Genomic DNA, 22,051 nt, shown 5'->3' with positions numbered 1-22,051 from the left:
CTGAACGCGGGGCGGCCCGGGGTGCCGTTTCTTTTGGCCACCCGCCTTCCTTTCCTTCGGGAGCGGGTGGCTGTGAAGAAGTAGGCTTATGCCCCTTCCCTCGTGGGTTTTTTTATTTTTTTAATGGGGAGAGAATGGGAAGGACACGGAATATCTCGTGTACCCCTGACCCGGAGCGTTGGGGCGTTAGAGAAGAGGACTTATTTTTGTAAACAGTGGGTGAATGTGAAGGAGTGGGGCGGCGGGAGGGAGTCTTGGCCCCAGGGAAGTCTCAGCACGGAATTGCCCCCTTTCCCCCTCCCCCCCAAACCTCCCACCATAGCGGAAGCGCCTCGGAGAGGACAGAACCACCGGGATTGACAGGCCTCGGGTTCCAATCTGCTCGCTGAGACGTTCCAACTGAGAACGTTGATTTCTGGGGGCGGGACTCCGGGCCCGCGCTGGGCCAATGAAGGCTGGGCGGGAGTGGAGCTGACAATGTACGCATGGAATTGGAGGGAAGAGGAGTGTAAACACGGAAGTGGCCGCGGGGGTGGGGGATGTGCAGCGCCACTGCTGCAGCGGAAGGGCACGGACTTAAGTTACAGAGAAAAAGCAGCTTTGCTTAATAGACACAGCAGCCAGGGTCCGGAATCGAAGCAGCGGTGCTCGCATCCTATTTACTTACTGGAATAATAAACATACATGTTCCTCCCCCGGTTCTGTTTCATATCGCCGTCGATGGGAATTAGAAGGTGGGAAATATGCACCAAAGAGTAATGCTGTAAAAGATCTTTCCCTCTGTTTCCCTTCCATTGTTTTTAGGTAGGGAACGTGAAATTAAGTTTGGTTGGTGAAACTGTGATTCTGTTCGGTTAGGGAGAATCATGACCACATGTGTGTCTCTAAATGTAACAACTTTAAATAGTCTGGAATATTACAGTATAACCATATGCATTATGTAACACAACGAGGGACCAACCTTTACTCTAAAAAATGTAATACTAAACGTTTCAAAGGTCCCAAAGAAAAATCAGTTTACTGAGTAGTGATTAAAACACATTTGACAGTTTTCTGATCAGGGCAAGAACTTAAAAGTGTTAGTGAATAAGAGTCAGAGTCCAAGGAAAACTTGGTTCTTTGTGTATGCTCAGTCCACTAATAACACTGTGAATTAAAGGATGGAATTTTTGGCTTTATACGATTGATTGGGTCAGTGATATTTCTGTGAGTGATAAACGTGTACATTTCAAGAAGTCTTTCCAGTGATTTTGAACCTACCGAGAGAACCTTAGAATAACTCTTGCAGTCTGAATTTTGAAAAATATTGTAAAGGTAGAGGGCTTAATTTTGCCGGTGGAAGGTATCATAAGCTTTTGGAATTATTGGTGAAACTGAATGTGACCTGTAGATATTTAGCTTGGATACATGTAGACAGTGTAGACAGTCCACAGTTTGAAAATACAATTTTTTCTCTCTTTGTTATGGGTTTTTCTTTTTTTAAATGTTGACTTTCAGCCCTGTTGCATTTCTTTAGTATATACAAACCTTACAGTCGAGGTTTGCATCATGATTTTAATGTCCTCTAAAGAATATGTTTTACGTGTAATTGTTTTCAAAGTATTTCCTCAATCATGTTCATGTAATCTGAGACTCCTTTACAAGCCCTATTTTAGAAGGAAACTTGATATAGGTTTGCTGATTTACCCAAGGCTTATTCAGTGAGTTAAAAGTTGGGGAGGAAAGGTGGCCCAGAAAATGAAGAATCATGGATCTAAATTTTTATTGCTGCTAGTTTCCAGTGACGGTTGGGAGAGTAGTTTGTAATGTTTGTAAAATGGACATAGTGATATCTTGAGGGAAGTCATCAGGTGTTACACATAATTCCTCCTCAAAGATTTTACAGTCTTAATTGAAGACACAGATGAAAATCTATATATAAATATATAAATGTTAATATGTAGTGATTGCTATAATGCGTTGATGATTAGTGTAGAATGATAATAAGGAAAACTTATGGAGGAGATAAGCTTTTAAGTCGAATATTGTTAGCATAAATTTTTTCTAAGTTAGTAATAAGGCACTTAGTGTTATCACTACTATTGTTATTTGTTAAGGTACTAGAGGATATATTTTGCTTTTATTTCCCTCCTTTAGAGGCTTAAGTATCAACTTTAGCTATCAACTTCAGCTTTAGTTACAAACATTTATGCTGTTAGAGGAGTTTGACTAAAGAGTGAAATAAATAAGCTTAGTGTTATTAAAAATCACTTTCAGCTTTGGCTGGCTAGCTCAGTTGGTTAATGCATCATCTTGATACACCAAGGTTGAGGGTTTGATCCTGGGTCAGGGCACATACAAGGAACAACCAATTAATGCATAAATGGGTGGAACAGCAAAGCAAAGCAATGTCTGTCTGTTTGTGTCTCTCAAGTCAATAAAAATCACTCAGCATACAAAACATTTTTGTGGTGAAGATTTGACATACTTTATAAAACTTCCACTGGCAACAGGATATGTGAGAAAGAGCCTTATCTCTGAAGTCAGGAGATGTGGACCTGCAGCCACCTGTCACTGAACTGTCTGTATACTAGTGACTGAACTTCTTTAAGGCTTCATTAGGATTGATTAGGTGATCTCTAATAACCTTTAAGGTTCTACAGTTATAAGTGGCTCAAATATTTAACAGAAGGTCAAGGCTTCTTTTTTTCTTGGATTTCTTTACATTACACCATGTGAATGAATATGTCTAAGGTTATGTAATTGGGAGGGTAGTTTCTTTTAGCTAGTCTTTGTCCTAAATTGGAACTTGAATATGACTGATACAGTTTATTTAACTATGTAAGCTTATTTCTAGTGGATATGTATATATAGCGTATTATAGGAAAAATGGTTGTCTGTAGGGAAAAAACGTTACTTTCTTAATGTTTATGCAGAAGTGTTGTGTAGGTATAGTCTGGATTTTCTAGAAGATTTTCAAGTTAAAATACTCTGCCCTCTTATTCTCAAACATCTTTTCCTTGACTTTTCTTTCTTTTTTTTTTTGAGAATTTGAGAATTGAGAAATAGGGTCACCAGAAGCTTTGTTCTACTTTAAGGCAGTTTTCAATGAAAGGGGAAATTTTTTTCTGGAAATTTAGCCTTACTGTTTTCACTAACAAGACAAAAGATGTATCTGGTTTGTCAAAGATCCTCGTGAAATTTGAACTTGAAAATCCTATTTATAATTTATCATATATTGGAATATCTAATATCAATCTTGAAAAGAGCAGTTTGGAAAAAGTTTAGCAGGATGTGAAAAGATGAAGCATATGTTAAATAAAACTGAAAGAATGGCATTATCTTTTTAACATTTTCTTGAAAATGAGTTTAGAAATTACTCTTCAGAATTCATTGCAGCATTAGTACTAAAATTCATATAAAAACCGAGTTAGAGTAACATCAGTGTAGTCAGTTAGGGTAATTCAACATAAAACAATTTCCTTCAGAAACAGATTTGGTGGAGAGGGGCGGGCATGAGAGTGTTCTTGATAATTATTTGAACGCCTTGTACTATCTGTAGGTTAAATGATGAAAAGAATGCAACAAAATATTTATGAAAAACTTAAAAATCTTTTATGTGTAAGTGGACAAAATACTGTTGCGCTTATGGAAATGGAATCATAAATTTTAATTTATACATTGATGTTTATGTTTGATGCTAAAACTCACAGAAACATAAGGATAGAATTTGGGTGTTATTAATTATATCTGATAATTATAGCTGCAGTTCTAAACACCTAAAATTTCTGGTCTGGGGATTCTGAGTCTGTGAAGTCAAATTTTTTGTAATAATATTAACACATTATTTACCTCTTCTCTTCAAAAGTGTTCAGAGGAGTTTTCTGGAGGCTTCAAGACTTGTTGTTACAACAGATTGAATGAGGAAGCAAATAGGAGAGTCCAGCTGTTATCTACCACATATTTAAAAGATTTGTGAAAGTGTAAAACAAAGCTTCTCACTAATTATTTTATTTTATTTTAGAAAGGTTATTTTGAATTAAAAAAATTACTTGCACTTACAAGTATTGAGTTTATTAAATGAGTTAATAAGCATTTTAAAGTTTTCTTAATTTCAGATAGGAGAAATATACATAGGACTATACAAACAAAATCTCTGCAATCCTTAATAATTTGGGTGTAAAAGGGTCCTTTTACCAAAACACTTTGAGAATAGCTGAAATACAGTTTTATTTAGCCAGCACTTTTCAGTACTGGCTACTAGCCACATGATCTATTGAGTAGATGAAATATGGCTTAGAAACTAAATTTTTAATTAAAAGATTTTAAAATTAGCTTAAATGTGAAAGCTGAAGCAGTGGAAAACTGTCGATTACATGTTGAAATGACAATATCTTGGCTATACTGGGTTAAATAAAAATTAAATTTCACCTTTTGCTTTTTTAAATATGGCTACTGGAAATTTTAAAATTATGTAGTTCATGTTGTAGTTTTGTCAGACAGCTCTACTGTTAGAAGATAATTTTATTCTTTTCCCCTTTTAAACCTTACATCCCACGGGGCAGGGGAGAACAATGGGGGAAACATGGGACAGCTGTAATAGAACAACAATAAAAAAAGTGGAAACAAACAAACAGAAAACAACCTTATGGCACAACTATATTGATTAGAAAGTCAAAGGGGAACAGGCAAAGATGGAGTGTCCCCGATCTTTATTTTTTCCCTCTTTTCACTGCATTCATTTGTGTTCTTCCCTCACCTGTTACCTATGGCCTTCGGGCCCTGGGGCATTAGAGGATAAGCCGAAGTAAGTCAGGAGTGGCAGTTTAGTGATGACCTTGCACTGTTTATGGTCCTGCTTGGAGGGGAATACCACTATCATTTAATGAAGTGTTTTCTAATTTTTTCCCATTGCTCTTAAATTAAATTGCTATTATTTTTTATTTTTTTACTTTGAGAACATTGTTATGAGCTAGATCCATTGCCAGCATTCTCTTCTGCAAAGCTGAGAGGTATGTCTCTTGTCAGACTTAATTACCAAGTTTGGTATTTAGTAACAGCTGTTGAGTGAGTCTGGAATGGTCTACCATCCAAACACCAGTTGATTAGAAAGCTAGAAATGGAACAAGAAGACTCTTAGCAATAGTAACGGGAGGCATAAGCGAATTTAATGACACTATGTTTAAAAATAAAATAGTTTTGAAATTTATCTGATACATTTATTTCTTCCATGAGTATTAAGTAGCAACACTAACTACTAGTGTTAACTAGAAAATATGTCAGATTACTTTTCGCGTCTTTGTTTCTTTTTCTAAAATGAGTTGCTTATCACTTCCTTCCATATGTTTCATACACAGGTCTAGAAAGATACCAGTAAATCAGGTTTTAAGAGGAAGAAAAGGAATTTTCAGCCCTTGCTCATAGAGTAGTTTGCTTATTTTGATTGTATAACATTGTTAAATTCATGTTTATCCTTAAGAGTTGTGCAAAATTTTTAGTTTAAATTGTGTTTGAATTATTGATCAGAACAAACTAGTATTTAAAAGTTTTTGAGAAAATTATAGATACTTAAAGAGGATCAATATTTCTTAAATTTATGTTATCAGAAATGACCTATGTCAATGAGAGGAAAGTAAAAAGAAATAGTGTTTACTTTTATAAAATGGGTGAAATATTCTTGGTGACTATCATGGGACATTATTGTAAATTAAGTGTGAGTTCTTAGGGGTTCATTTTTTTAAAGATGTGCGTAGGGTTATTTCAGAAATAAAAATGACTAAATAAACCAGAAGCATTAAAAAAAAAAAAAAGGAAATTGGCGCTCTTCTTAATAAGCTTTTAGCTTACAGTGTAACTTTAAATTATTTTTGCACTTTTATTTAGTTTTGAAATCTTTTACTTCCATTACTGTTTTGGCATTCTCTGAACTATCAGTATAAGCTGCACGAGGCCAGCAATCTAGTGACGCTGCTGCGTCTCAGGTTTGTAGCATAGGGTCGGGCACGTGGTAAACGCTCAGCCAACCACGTGGCCACTGCACAGAGAGGATTAGATCTTCTGATCGGTACTTCGTAGACAATTTATGCATTTTCTGTCTTCTCATTCTAAATTTAAAGGATAAATAAGTAAAGTTTCTTGAGTTTGTATATATTTTATTTGTTTTAATCTGTAAATGTGAAATATTTCTGGGAAATAATATAATAAATAGTATGTTGAGGTCAGAAATATGAGCTAGAACACAGTTCCCACTCACATAACTAATATGAAATTATGGTTTTGAAAATGTACCTCAAACTATGTTAAGAACTCCAGGCAGCATTATATATAATTTCTAGGCAAGTTTCATTTTGCTTGTAATTTAAATATCTGATAAAATTCGGTTGCTGTATTATCCAGTATTTGAAGCTCTGATTTTAATGTGGTAGTTTTTAGGTTTTGTCTTAATACAATTACATAAGGAATTAGTTTATCCAGAATTGTTTATTAATAGCACCTAAGACAACAGCTAAATTGCAACACAAGCGTCCTTTACAGAGAAAGAATTCCTAGTATAAATTCTAAAAACCTGAAAATTTGTTTCTTTAGTGTATGTATTATAGGGAGGTACTTTGAAAAAAATACTTGAGGATTGTAATACATTTTATACTTACTAACACTCAGTTTCTTAAAGTTGAGCTGGAAGCACTGATCGAATCCTTTGCCTCAGTGAAGCTGCAGATAAGAGTAAGCAGGGTCACCTAAAGATAGATTTACTGAGAGGTTTGGCTGCCGCTCTGGAACCGTTTAGCTTTGAGCAGATTTCCATAAATGGAAAGAGCAACTGGAGAGACCCAGTACCTTGGTTGAGAGTGTGGATGATGTGCAACAGGTGCTAAAACAGTCGCCGGATTTATTTATTTATTTTAAATAAATGCTCTTCAAATGACTGGTGTTTAAGGCTGAGCCCTAGCATTTGGGGAATTTTGAGACTAAGGGAAATTTTTTTTCAATTAAAAGTTCCCTGGAAACAGTTTTAAAAAATTCATATCTTCAGTGTGTAGAACTTGAGAGTTTGTAATATGGTTTCATAGAATTTCTATAAATATTTCCTTTTAGTTTTAGAGGACACCTTGAGGAAAATTGACCGAATTAGAAACTTATATATTCATGTTTCAGAACTTTTTACCAAGTAAAACATTGAATATTTTAAGTCAGGATGTGAAGTTAGTATTTCATTAAGATAACATGTTTGTGCTTGAATTGCCTATTTTTCTTTAAAGTTGGTGGGTTTTTCTTCAGTACCTAAAAGACACACTTGCATGCCTACTATATTAAAAGTCTGTGTTAGGAGACATAATAATAAAGATGAATTAATATAGCCCTTCTGATATCAAAGATTTTATAATCTTACAGGAGTGGTAAGGAATTATCACCACTTACTGAATTCTTATTTGTGTTTTTTATGGGCGTCACCTCACTTAAGTATCATAACTAGATGAGGTAAGAAATACTACTGTTCTGTACAGGAGAAACCCAGCCTTACAAGAAGTTAAATTGCTGGCCAGGGTAGCAGAAACGATATGTGGCGTTGGACCTGGAAGCCCAACCACTGCCGCACATTTGACTGCTCCACAGATAATTTAATCAGCAAAGCATAAACTACGTGCTAGGAGAGAGTTGCAGAAGGCGGTAAAATTAGAAAAGGCTTCATGAAAAAAAAAAAAAAACCACAAAAACTTTTTAAAAAGAATTTCTTGGATAAAACCCAGCAAAGTCCAGTGCGGTCGTGAAGGAGAGAGCAAGGTTATTGTGAAGAACATTCCCGAGTGTTCTGGTGCTGTAGCTAATGCATTCACCCAGGAGGGGCTGTAGGGATTGGACTGGCTCATTAAGTTAATTTAGAAGAATGTGTTTCTGACCGGTTCCGATAGGTACCACTCCTGATTTTAGCAACAGTATATTAACTGACTTTATTATAGGATTGTTAATCCACAGCCATCTTTTTTTTTTTTGCCTACGTTAGTTTTGGTCTAAAAATGATACAAGTTTAAAATTTCAAGTTCTTTGTTTTCCTTTGGATGAGATTCAGAAATTTCTCAGTAATTTCCAATGAGTCTCAGTAGTTGCTTTATAACCACCATTCATTTTACAAAGTGAGGGTACTAGATTGTTCTGGTGTTTAAAGTATTTCTGTAGATAGTTTATGTAGACTAAGATGTGCCGATGACTTGGTTACACACATGAGAGTTAGTTTGTGTCTTCTGCAGCAGTGTGTTTCCGTTTAGTACTGTGTTGGGTGCACTGTAATTGAGCAGCGCTTCTTTCCCCCAGTGGAAGCGTCCGTTCATGGCAGTAATGCGCACTGTACGGATAAGACCATTGAAGCTGCTGAAGCCCTGCTTCATATGGAGTCTCCTACCTGCCTGAGGGATTCAAGAAGTCCTGGTATGTGAACTGCCCTTTTTATATTAAACATGTCACATAATCACATAACTTTGTGCCTAGATTTTGTTTATTTTTAGAGATCAGGGAGGGGAGGGAGAAAGAAAGAGAGAAACATCGATGTACAAGTGATACATTAACAGGTTGCCTCTTGCATGCACCCCAATGGGGGACCGGGTCGGCAGTCTAGGCATGTGCCCTGACCAGGAATCGAACCGGCAACCCTTCACTTGCAGGATGCTGCCCAGCCACCTGAGCCACACTGGCCAGGGCCACTTTACGTTCTTTATTCAGTGATAGATAGGCGTTGACTCCAGGGAGTCGTCCCTTGTGGAGGTAGGAGTAGCTTCCCCTAGTTCCTCACGCTGCCTCAGGCTGAGAGTTTTCCTTTTCTTTTGGTCCCTTATTTTTCTTTAAGACTGCCTTTGAGAGTTATGTTGTCCTAATTTTCAATTTGCCCTAATTTTAACGTTCAGATGTTAATTTCGACTTGATATAGTAAGTTTGGATCTTCTTATAGGGTTTTACAATAAATACTAAGAGCAACCAGACTTTTAAAGTAGGATAGGAATCTAATGTATTCACAGGTAAGAGAAGAAAATTAGAATATGTGTTAATCCATGAGAGTATATTAACTTAAATTGAAATAGAAATGTCATATCCTGATTATTTATGCACATTGGAAGGAAGCTAGAACAACATTACTGTATGTAATAGAGTACCAAATAGCAATCTGTATGTACTGTTTTAGTGACCCAAAATTCAGGGCTGTTCCATTAAATAAAGTTTTAAATATTGAAAGGTGATACTCATTTGGCTGTAATGAGCAGATTTTCCTTCATATTTTAAATGAACTGTAAGTGCTTACCTGTCATTGAAATCACTTATTTTAAAGTGAACTATAAGTGCTTGTTACTGAAATCACATTTATTATGTTAAATTTTATACTGTGTGCATGAATTATCTAGAGAATACTGATGGGTATGTGGAAGGAAAGTAATTATTAAAGAACTCCCTATTTTATTTTCACATAGTTTTCCAGTTGTCAAAATAATGCAGAGTCTGTACAGTGAGCTTGAAAATACAGAGTGGGGGAAAAAGTAGATTTACAGTTGTATGTGAAACAGAGTATAGTATTGTATTATTTTCCATATGAACAACTGTAAACCTACTTTTTCCCCTCCCTGTCTATAAAGTGTAAAAACAGAGAGTTACAGTTACTACTCATCCCTCCCTTACCCAAAGGATTAACATTTCCTTAAAGTAGACTTTTCTTGCATTTTATTTCCTTACATACTTTAGATGAAATTGCATGTTAATTTCAAGGTCTTATCCTGTTTTGATGAATTCTTAATAAACCTCACCTCTACTAAATATTGAATTGTCCACTTTAAGAAGCATTAATTGGGCTGGGAAATTTTAATTTTTCAACTTTTTTTTTTAGTGGAAGTGTTTGTCCCTCCTTGTGTATCAACTCCAGAATTTATTCATGCTGCTATGAGGCCAGATGTCATAACAGAAACTGTAGTGGAGGTGTCAACTGAAGAATCTGAACCAATGGATACCTCTCCTGTTCCTACATCACCGGATAGCCACGAACCAATGAAAAAGAAAAAAGGTAGAATATATTTATGCATTTCTGGAAAAGTGGGTGACATTTTTTTCTGGTATTGTTTACCCTATCAAGGGATGTTGGAAATACATACTGTAGATTTATGATTGATGTGATCTTAACTATTGATATTCTCAAAAGAATCAACAAATTAAGATTTTAATTTTGTATTTAACATGCTCATACTGTTTTTATTTATTTTATTTTTAGAGAGAGGGGAAGGAAGGGAGAAAGAGGGCAAGAGAAATATCAATGTGCAGATATCTCTTGTGCGCCCCCATCTGGGGACCTGGCCCGTGACCCAGGCATGCGCCCTGACTGGGAATTGAACCAGCGACCATTTGAGTGGCAGGCTGGCACTCAATCCCCTGAGCCACACCAGCCAGGGCTAAATTTTTAGATTAAAAAATAAGCATCACGTATTAATACTTGTTTTTAATTAGTTAAAAGCAATTTAAAAATTAAAAAATAAAAGAAGATGCTAAGGGCTGTGAAAAACTGATCATTTAGGGAACCAAGACCTCTAGATAAACAGGTTGATATATGGAATTAACCCATGTGTATTGACATAAACCAGGAAATAATTTGCCAATACTGATTTTATATATTTAAAAATAGCCCTCTCTCTAAAATAGATAAAATCTTTTTAAAATTTTGAAAAAAGAAATAGATGACCTGAATGACCACTTAAACATTACATGTAAGATTACTGATTTATTTATTTATGGCTAAGTACATTTGGGACATATAGTTAGGTCGGTTATTTAATAACCCAGCCTTTTGTATTTATAGAGGTTTTAATATACTAATATGTGTTGTGAATTCCTGAGAGAAGATAGCATGTATTGTTCTAAAAGTTTATTTGATTGTAGAATCCTTGCCTACTGATGAATTATCTGTTTCTCAAGAATGTGATTGGGGAAATGCTGCTTTATAAGAAAATCAATTAAGCCTTTTTGGGCTAACCTTTCTATTAAGGAAGTGGCTTTTGTGCTTGAATTTAGGAGACCATATGATGTTAGTATTATTACTGATTGATTTGTACAGATAAATATTACTATATATACTGATTATATTAGTCTACAAATTAGTGTCCAGTTTCATGAATAATGTGTTATCAAAGAGTGCTAGTCATGCTTACTATTCTTGTTTTAAATGTATGGTTTCAATATCTTACTTTTTCAGTTGGCCGTAAACCAAAGACCCAGCAATCACCCATTTCCAATGGGTCTCCTGAGCTGGGTATAAAGAAGAAGCCCAGAGAAGGAAAAGGTAATTTGGAGAGGGCTATTTTGGAGGCAAAATTCTTTTTTTCCAGTCAGGTGACATTTTTTGCGTTTGTCAGAAAATTACTTCTAGCACAGGCCCGTGTGGGAACACTGTCCTTAGTAGCACTTGTCGGCAGGGGTGTGTTAGCATCCCTGGGACTTTTTCAAACTGTCAGCACCCCGTCCCGACCCCAGTGAGACTCTGTAGCCATAGATACACTAGGGAAGTGCAAGGGAGGGGGCGTTTGTGTCTGGGAAAGGTCCTGTGCACACCTTTCTTAAGGACCATCATCCGAGAGCATGTTTGTAAGGGTGACAGCATACACCCTCACGGAGGCCCACTGAGAATTGAAAGAAGTTTACAGCTAAGACTTACTTTTCATAACAATTTCTTAACTGATAGAAGCAGTACAGTAATTAAACAAGCTGACTTTAATTTCCCACTCAACAAATTTGAGTCATGTCAGGAGTCAAAACAGAAATTTACCAGTTTTTGCTTTAGAATTTGTTTATTCCCATTACAAACAAAAAAAGCAACCAGCCTTCTACGTTCTGCACTCCTCATTTGTTGTGCAAGTTGGTGTCGAGTAATATTTTAATAATGGTTTCAGGGATGTATGTTCTGGTAATGTGATTAAAAATTTATCACTTACATGAATAAATGTTTCCAGGCCAATATTTAGTAGTTGGGTCATTTTGGATTAGTACATTCAAATTTATTCCATCCTCAACAGGTGGTCTGATGTACCTAATTTTAAATAATTCAAGTAAAAGTGAAGTCTCTAATAAGCATACCAAGAAATTTACACACACACACACACATACACACACAAAATCCAATTACAGTGAACTCTTATTTAGGAACTGATAATTCCACATGGGACAGATTTAGGGATACTTCTATTTCCTTGTTTGTCTTTGGTCATTTTACATTTCTAACATCTTAGGATTAATTTTTTAATATATATTGAAAACTTTAAAACTTACATAATAGTTGTAAATATGAGAAAGCTAAATATAGTTATTATAAATTGTTATTACTATTTTCTTAACATATATTTTATTGATTATGTTGTTACAGTAGTTCCAATTTTTTGCCCCTGTGCTCCCCTCTGCCCAGTATCCCCCCTTCCCTCGAGCAATCCCACCCCCCTTAGTTCATATCCATGGGTCGTGCATATAAGTTCTTTGGCTTCACCCTTTCCTATATTATTCTTAACTTTCCCCTGTCTATTTTGTACCAATTATGCTTCTTAATCCCTGCACCATTTCCCCATTTCTCTCCCTCCCCCCTCCCAGCTGATAACCCTCCAAATGATCCCCATACCTATGATTCTGTTCCCATTCTGGTTTGCTTAGTTGGATTTTGTTTTTATTTTTTAGATTCAGTTGTTGATAGTTGTGAGTTTGTTGTCATTTTAATGTTCATAGTTTTGATCTTCTTTTTCTTAAGTAAGTCCCTTTGACATTTCATATAATAATGGCTTGGTGATGATGAACTCCTTTAGCTTCACCTTGTCTGGGAAGCACTTCATCTGCCCTTCCATTCCAAATGATAGCCTTGCTGGGTAGAGTAATCCTGGTTGCAGGTTGCCTTTCATCACATTGAATACTGCTTGCCAGTCTGTTGCTGCCTGTCTGGATGAGTATTTCTTCTTTATATCTTTGTTTGCTAGACTTCCATGCAGTTTGATTTCCTGGAACTTCTGGTTGTTTATAGTTTTGAGGTAGTTGTATTCCTTCTTAGTTGTGGAGGGAGATGCAGTGTGTCTGTCTATGCCTCCATCTTGCCCGGAAGTCTGTTATGACTATTTTTTAAGTAATTCTAATCATCATTGGTATCTCTTGTATTCAAAGACCTTATACTTAACAATGGAGTAAAACTTTGTGATGATCTATTTTTACCAATGAAATGACCTTTCTTTAAAATTTTTGCCTTTATTAAAATTGAGGCAGCATGTTGTAATGCGAAGGTTAAAATGATTGAAGTCACACCTGGATTAACAATCTCCAGAACTGTTACCACTTGTTGAAAATGAAATGCTAGAGGAAGAACAGTCAGGTTTAGGTTGGGTAGCATTGGCTTGGTGTGAAAGCCTCCCACCCTTAGAGGTTCTTCTCAAGCAGCCTGTACCTTGGATCTGGATTTGAGGATAGGAAAGGGATTGTGAGTAGGAGCCTAGAGGTGACCTGGTGACTCAGTGGTGGCATATACATTCTACTCTTCCTCAGGATTATTTTATGTTCTTGCATCTATTTAAGAATCTCTGCACCTAGAGGCTTACAAAGGGAATAAAAGAAAAACAGCAGCATGTAAAGCCTGGCCTTCTCATAACCACTGCCCACTTCTCTCCCTCGCTCAGCCCCTTCCAAAGGAAAAGAAAGTGATGCTTTCTTCCTTTTGGGATTAAATTCCTTAGCTCACCTACTCTTTTCTTATATGCAAGTCTTAGCCATCTTCTAAGACTTCATGATGTCTTTCCAATATACTTTATTATTACTCCCGAAATCGCAGACATTATATTCTAGCATTCATCTGAAATAGAATTATGCATGGCCTGGTGATGTATCTTTCATGGTTTCATACCATTATTTATTTCTTACATTGTTGTTTAACTTGCATCGCCCTGGCTGGTTTAGCTCAGTGGATTGAGCGTCGGCCTGCGAGCTAAGTGTCGCTGGTTCGATCTTCCAGTCAGGGTACATCAGAGAAGGAAAACTCTGACTCCAAAAAACCTCCGCTGCCTTGCGGCATACCTCTTCAGGGGAAAGGCTAAGGGAGTAAACCCCGACAGAAAATCCGGAGCCGGAGTCCCTAAGGCGGTTTGACGTTGTAGTCAACACCGGCAACTCCTGCGGCGCACCTGAACCCAAGCTGTATCGACTCCGTCTTTCCCTTGGACCCTTCAGCTGCGAAGAGAGGGGGGGTCTGCTGCATGGGCAACAGCAGACCCTCCATATTACCCTGCCCAGGCTCTGTAGCTTCAGCGTCATCGCAAGATGTCAATTCAACACAGGAGGAGACAGATACCATGTCACTCCCGAGTCGGACTGCACAGCCATTCTCGGCGGTGCAGATAGACTCTGAGGAAGCTACACCATCGTCTCTTGAGACGGACGGCTGCCGACGACGATGTTTAACTTGCATCTACTCCCCTCCCCCCAATAAATGCATCAATTTCCTGAGGCAGGGACCAGGTTTTAAATGCTTCTCAGTGTCCTGTACTACACTTAAGCATAGGGTGATGAAATTCATTTTATTCTTCAGAAATAGTTCAACATTTTTACTCATTTTCAAATTTTTTGTGTAGTGTGATCAAATGTTATATTTTTAACATTTGATGAATATTTGACTAAGGAGTTGGCATATTACTTTTTAGTGTTTCTATTTGAGGAGCTCATGTATTAAGACTGAAGCATAAATGTCTTATATAACTGAGTTGTTCATATATAATGAAATCCTTCTAATATATTATCTTCACTGGATATGATCAGTAGAAAGATTAGCAGTTTTAAAAAATCTGTTTTTAGAGGCAGTAGCTTGCATTGACAAAGATGATAAGAGGAAGCTTTAACTAGTCACGAGTAGTTTGCACTTCATAACATATGTACCTCACAATGCATGCCTACAGGAGGCTGGTGTGGCTAAGTGGATTGGGTGCTGCCCTGTGAACCAGGAGGTCGATTCCCAGTCAGGGCACAGGCCTGGGTTGCGGGCCAGGTCCCCAGTTGGGGGCGTGCGAGAGGCAGCCACACGTTGATGTTTCTTTCCTTCTCTTTCTCCCTCCCTTCCCCACTCTCTAAAAGTAAATAAACAAAATCTTTAAAAAATAAAAGCAAAGTATATTTCCTACAAACAAACCATAAGACCAATTCCTAAAGGTTTTGCCAATTTCATTGCATATTGCTTGCCTTTTCAAAAAATTAAAAAATGCCTTCTGATGAATTTTGATTGTAGAATTTGGGCTTATATAGTAAACATAGGTTCAAATTTATTCAGAGTTTAAATCTGTAAATTAATAAACGTGATTCTGTTCTAGGTTACTTTGTGCTATGCATTATGACGGCCTTTATTGAATTCAAGATCTAGGACAGGGTAATAGGATAGGAAACATCCAAGATCTCTATTAGTATCATGACTGGAAACATTCACAGGATGTTATTTTAAAAATCCAACAAATAAGCATATTTATGAATTTTCTGATAATGAAAGATACTTTATATTACTTACTAAACAACATAGTTTGACACTGTACAAAGATTGCCAGTATAGTCATTCACTTAATGATACACTCCTAGTACATGAATTGATTTTTATCCAGCATAATTAAATATTTACTTTTAATTGTGTGTTTAATTATGTTAATTCTTAATCAATGTCTGTCATTGTTTTCAAAGGAAACACAACCTATTTGTGGGAGTTTCTTTTAGATCTACTTCAAGATAAAAATACTTGTCCCCGATATATTAAGTGGACTCAGAGAGAAAAAGGCATATTCAAGCTCGTCGATTCAAAGGCTGTCTCTAAGCTTTGGGGGAAGCACAAGAACAAGCCAGACATGAACTACGAAACTATGGGACGAGCTTTGAGGTAAGAGCACAAAGGAACAAGTTTTCAGACAAAACTTACGTAGCTCTTTACATTGTCTGTTAGCTGTTCAAAGAGAAGCTGTGAAAATTTTTTATTTATTTTAACTTTTATTTAGAGGAGCTTCTTAGATGTGGAGATAGATTGGGAAAGAAGAGTTTGGCCTGGATGTCTAAAATTTCAACATGATTGGAAAATCCATTTTTGCAGAAAATGTGCTTTTACACTTAGGACTCTTGTTTAATACAAAGTTAAGTTGTAGACGTTGAAGAAAATTAAACCCAAACAAAACAGTTTCCAGATTGTTAGTTTGCTTCAGTTCTTGTGAATTTGTTTATAAAGGGTTTATCTTGACACGGAAATTATTTTTAAGTATTGCCAGCTTGTGAAACCCACAAAGTTGTAATGTACATGGCTTCTAAAGGAACATACAGTTTACGTGACAGTAGTTAACATATCCACAGATTCATCTCTATGAAGCACAGCTTACTTTTTCCATATAACATCAGATTGTTTTTATAGCCTGTGTAAATCAGAGTTGAATTTTTCCCTGTGTTTGTAAAATACAGTAAAATATAGTCTGTATTTAGGTTACATCACTTCCTTTAAGAAGGAGCTTTTAGCTCCTTTATGTATCTCAAGGTTATAGGGCCTATGGCAGCAGGTTGCAGCTCTGTTCCTACTTCACATTCTCGGCCATTTGAACAATCCCAGCAGGAAGAGCTCCTTCCTCTCTTACAGAAAGAAGTGAATGTTTCTGTCAGTATCCATTCTGTATGGTGGTGGTGGTGGTGTTTGTGTTGTTGGGTGGGGGATGGAATGTACCTGAGTCACGGAGTATCTTTCCTTACAGGTATTATTACCAAAGGGGCATTCTTGCAAAGGTTGAAGGACAGAGGCTCGTCTATCAGTTCAAGGATATGCCCAAAAACATAGTGGTCATAGACGATGACAAAAGTGACGCCTGTAATGAAGATTTAGCAGCAGCTGCTGATGAAAAGTCATTGGAACGCGTGTCACTGTCTGCAGAGAGTCTGCTGAAAGCCGCTTCTGTTCGCGGGGGGAAGAACTCATCTCCTTTAAACTGCTCCAGGGCAGAGAAGGGCGGCGCTAGAGCTGTGAACATCACTTCCCCTGGTCAGGACTCTTCGTCCAGGTCTCCTCCTGCCGCCACATCTGTGTCGGCAACAGCGGCCCCCAGGTAAGCGCGGGACACTGGCAGTTAGAATTGCTTTTTAGAAAACGTGGCAAAACGATGTTTCTTTTGTTTTTAAGAAATATTAGCATTCTAAGAATCCACGGTTGGTCAGGCCTTAGAAAAGTACCTGACATTTTAAATGTATGTTGTTGTTAAAGTAGGTGATGTCTCGTTTAACCGTGGCTGGTTTTTATGGTTTTATAAGTGGAACTTAATGTGGGCTTTAGTTCTCTAAATATATTTATTTCATGGTACTTCACATTCTAAATGTCAGGGATTTGGGAGCACTGGTTTCTACATTTTGTATTTGCATTCATCTTTTGCTCAAGAGACCTGTTTTCTAATTAATTTAGCATTACATGCAATCAACGTTTTTATTTATTTTTTTCACTAGGACAGTTCGTGTGGCAATGCAAGTTCCTGTTGTAATGACATCGTTGGGTCAGAAAATTTCCACTGTGGCAGTTCAGTCAGTTAATGCAGGTGCCCCATTAATAACCAGCACTAGTCCAACCACAGCAGCCTCTCCAAAGGTAGTTATTCAGACGATCCCCACCGTGATGCCAGCCTCTGCTGAAAACGGAGACAAAATCACCATGCAGCCCGCCAAAATCATTACCATCCCGGCCACACAACTTGCCCAGTGCCAGCTGCAGGCCAAGTCAAACCTGTCCGGGTCGGGAAGCATTAACATTGTCGGGACCCCACTGGCCGTGAGAGCGCTTACTCCCGTGTCCATAGCCCATGGCGCGCCTGTCATGAGACTCTCCGTGCCTGCTCAGCAGTCACCTGGCCAGACTCCTCCCCGAGTTATCAGTGCGGTCATAAAAGGGCCGGAGGTTAAATCAGAGGCCGCGGCCAAAAAGCAGGAACACGATGTGAAAACTTTGCAGTTGGTACAAGAAGAAAAACCGGCTGACGGAAATAAGACAGTGACCCACGTGGTGGTTGTGAGTGCGCCTTCGGCGATCGCCCTTCCCGTAACAATGAAAACGGAAGGACTGGTGACGTGTGAGAAATAGATCGCGGCTCCTGCGGACCCAAGACTGTCGGTGCTTGTGCTGACAGGCATTTGCGAGCGGTGTCATCAGGGGAGGTGAAAAGGAGACTTTCAAACATTTTTAATGCATATAGGAAAACAATCAACTTACTGGAAATACGTTACCTATCCCATGTTTCAGTGGGACGTGAACTCCATACTGAGATGCTGACGGAAAACTGCCTCTTACAGGAGGAAGCAACTGAACCCATCAATGAGGAGGAGGACTGAAAGGGACCAAGCAGCTCACTACACTATCAAGTTACACTAAGACTTGGAACACTAACGCTCTGTAAGAGGTTACAGTTTTCAGTGGGGAGGGGTTGGGATGGGTGATCTCATTGTTACATAGAGCAATTTTTGATGCATTTTATATGCATACCAGCAAATATTACTGTGTTCACACAGAACTCACTTAACTGGTGCTATGTGGAGACTCTGCTAATATAGGTATTTTAGAATGTGAACTGAAGAATGGATCCAAAAGCTTCAGAAAGAGGGTAGCAAAAAAGATCTAGTGCGATTTTTTTTTATATCATATAGCTTAAGCTGATTTAAAACAAAGGCCTTAGACTAATTTTCGATTTTCTTTATTGAAATAAGCTAATGGCTTGTTTGTGTAAAGCTTTTTTTATTAAAAGAAAAATTTTAAAAACCTTGTACCTAGCACAGTATTGTTATAGAATTTACATGTAACATTTTATATGGTAGTTTAAGTCTGTCAGTTTCTTGATTGTTGACAAATGAACAGTGGGCCCTGGCCTTTGCTGTGACTTGCCTGTGTCACTCAGCCCTGGCGTCTGTGCACACACACCAGTTTCGGTTCTCCTGTCACTTGGAAGTTAAGGCTCAGCATGAATTTTTGTCAGGTAATGCTTAATACCTGGAGTTTTCTTCCTTTTTTTTTTTTTTTCGTTTTTTGTTGAAATTTAAAGAGGGAAAGTACCAGTGTTCAGATTTGAACTATAATAGTTTGTATATTCAACATTTGAAGTATATTCTATTTTGTTGTACTCTTGTTTCAAAGTGTATTCAAGTAGGTTTTCTGAAATATAGAAATTTATCTTGCATTTTGGTCTCTGGTGATATTTATAACAATATTCAAAAGCTAGTTTGAAACATCATTTTAGCTAAGAATGGAAATCCTCTCCTTCCCAACTGCTGCGTAAGAGATCCTTCTGCTTTGTTCTCTTACATTCATATTTGGCAAATAACTGCATGTTGTCACTTCCTTTCTAATCACTCACAGGAACTATAATATTTTACTTACCATAATGAATTTACTATTTTAATGTTGGCTGCACTTAAAGAATATAGATTTTAAATCATGACGCTTTGTTTCTCAATCATACTCTTTGAGGCTTAGGAAGAACAATAATACTCTAGGCCCTTTTACAGATTAGGAAGTGGAGGTACCAGAGGGATTCTGTGAATTTCCTAGTTTTACACCAGGCTAGGTTGTCTGACTCCACATCTTAATGCTCTTTCTACTACAAAGAAAAGTCTATTTTTACATCTTTCAGAAATTTAAATAAACCGATACTTAATATATTGTGGCCTTTAATTGTACATTTCATCTGATACTAGAGTTGACAGCGATTTTTATAACCCAACAGCTCCCTTTGTGATCTCTTATCTTTCCCATAAACATACCTGATGGTACTTTTTAATAAAAGTTCAAAGAAAAACTCACCTGATTCTTATCCCATTTGAGAGGAAACCAAATTCTGCCTCTTTAAACATTTCCTAAATATTTCCGCTTTCAAAGCCTGTACTCTGTGCCTTGGTAATTAATCGTATTCCTCTTCGCACCGCAGTTTTCCGTGTTGAGTCATGCCTTCCGTGCTGCTGTAGGGCAAAGATGAGAGATTACACCAGACCTGCACCTCTCCCCAGACAGTTGTTGGTTTTGGAAGCATTTGTTAAGACTGTAAGTCATGTGCTATGGAAGACAGCTGAAGACACTCAACTTTTTAGTAATATTCTCTAGTCACTTGGCTCTAATGAGGTTAAGCCAAGGCTACCTAGCTTTCTCCACTGCTGTACCTGAACATGGTTTGTGTATTTCTTTCAGAATAAGTATACTGATGGTTTAGATCGGGAAACACGTTGACAGGGTATACTGATCGGAGTGATGCTGGTGATTGCCATTAGTAGTTGTATGGCTTTTCATCTCAACCCTTTTGAACCGTCAATTATTATATTAGGTTGGCCAAAGAGTCTGTTATGTTTTTTCTGTAAAATAAGAAACATTTTTCATTTTCACCAGTAACTTTGATTTGGATATTTTGAATATGTCAGCTATCTCCCGTTATTGGCTTCTAGCGGGTAGAAGTCGGGGCTGCTGCTAAACATCTTCCAGTGCATAAAACAGCCCCATAGCAAAGAATGATTTGGCCAAAATGTCAGTAGTACCAAGAAACTTGGCAATCCACTTTGGACACGTTTGATCTGTCAACAGTACCTTCCCCATACACTGTACAAATCTTTTTTTGCATTTTAGTTGCATTTTTACCATTCTTGAAATAATAAAGCATAGTATGCTGAAAATACTGTATATGTTCTTCCATCTTCAATATTAATATGGGTGCACAAAAATTCAAAGTTTTTTTGTAATGCACACTGATATGACAGCTGTCACAATAGTATCTAACAAGATTGTTTTGATTGAAGTTAAAGTCAACTAAATACTATTACAGCCATCGTGTGGAAAAAACATAACGGACTTCTGGCCAATCCAGTCCTTGTCTAGCATGTTGGGGAAGGACCACATAACAACAGCTTGACGCGTCTACATTTTCCAGCCTCACCAGGCTTTTGAACAGTGATCAGAAGTCTGTTCATTTTATTCCTGAGGTCACCTTCCAGCAACAATTCCGGCCTTCACCACCCTGCTTATTACCAAATGACCAGGGAACCCAGAGGTCATGAGCTGTAAACTCCCCCACTTTCTGGAACACTTTCTGTAAGACCATCCACTCATTCCAGCACCTGTCCTTACCATGTGTCTGGAAAGAGGCAGGTGCACCTACTCCCTGTACTCAGCATCTCCTCTTTTGCACCTGCTTGGTTTCCTGGTCCAACACTTAATAGCCCTTCATTCTGTCTTTTCCTTAGGTAACCTGCGATCTGCATTCTGGCTTAGTGACAGTACCTCTTGAGGTCTTCAATAACTCAGTAGTCAGATCCACCTGATCTTGTGCCTGCCTCAGCTTTCTTAAAATTATCTTAGTTTTCCATAACACCCTTCCCGCAGTTTTCCTCTCCCTGACCAGCTCTTCTTAGTTGACTTTGCTTTCCTGTTTAGTTTTAGTACTTACCCAGCTTCCATGGGGCTCTTTTCCTCCTACAGGAGGTGTAATAATTACATGAGTTCATGTTCAGGATTTGGAACCAGTGCCTGGCACATACCAAGCACTCTTATTAAATGTTTACTATTATGATTTCACCTCAATGTAATGTTAGATAATCTCACCCACGCATATATTTTTTACTACCAAATATACTGTTGTAGCCTAGACCTGAAGCCTTAGATGGGTTTATCCAGTTGCCAACTGGCTATTTCTTCCTGAATATCCAATTGAACTCCCTCCTGTCTAAAATCGGTTCTAAGTTCAATAAATGACGTTGCCAGTAACCCGTTACTCCTTATCCCCCATGGCAACCTCACTCTTTATTTGTTGTATTTCACCTGGTAACCCACAACTCACTCCTGCTGCTAACATCTTTTGTCTTCAGCTGAAAATGGTATTTATGGTGGCGGCCTCAGCCATTTTGGTGAGTTACTCAGTTTTCCTGGGTCTCTTCCCACATATTCAGGAAATACTTCTGTCACTTAAACTTTCGTTTTATCTTCTTTTAATCTTTTATTACAGGGATGTCTCACCCAAGAAACTAAAAGGATAGAGGGAACGTACAGGCCCGGGTGTGTAAGTAGGCTGTGCGC

At 37.7% G+C, this 22,051-nt stretch overlaps 1 protein-coding gene across 3 annotated transcripts in view; it reads left to right on the top strand.

Annotated features, from left to right (window-relative positions):
• ELF2 (E74 like ETS transcription factor 2) overlaps positions 1–18,767 on the top strand; it is a 77,143-nt gene extending 58,376 nt beyond the window's left edge. For 2 of the 3 annotated variants that reach the window (XM_090288889.1, XM_090288890.1), the window contains 6 exons: positions 8,290–8,403; positions 9,845–10,018; positions 11,198–11,284; positions 15,679–15,871; positions 16,722–17,069; positions 17,461–18,767. In XM_090288889.1, the coding sequence (XP_090145015.1) occupies positions 8,290–8,403; positions 9,845–10,018; positions 11,198–11,284; positions 15,679–15,871; positions 16,722–17,069; positions 17,461–18,088 (1,544 nt within the window). In that variant the 3' untranslated portion in view covers positions 18,089–18,767. The remainder of the gene's footprint in view (positions 1–8,289; positions 8,404–9,844; positions 10,019–11,197; positions 11,285–15,678; positions 15,872–16,721; positions 17,070–17,460) is intronic. The other variant, XM_090288891.1, reaches the window with a different exon arrangement.
• The last annotated feature ends 3,284 nt before the right edge of the window (positions 18,768–22,051 follow it).

The sequence above is a fragment of the Furipterus horrens genome, unplaced genomic scaffold (assembly GCF_987537825.1).
Source record: "Furipterus horrens unplaced genomic scaffold, mFurHor1.1.pri manual_scaffold_10, whole genome shotgun sequence".
In the NCBI taxonomy this organism is placed as follows: Eukaryota; Metazoa; Chordata; class Mammalia; order Chiroptera; family Furipteridae; genus Furipterus; species Furipterus horrens.
Note: the sequence above shows the minus strand (reverse complement) of the source record. Positions and strands in the feature narration are given on the sequence as shown.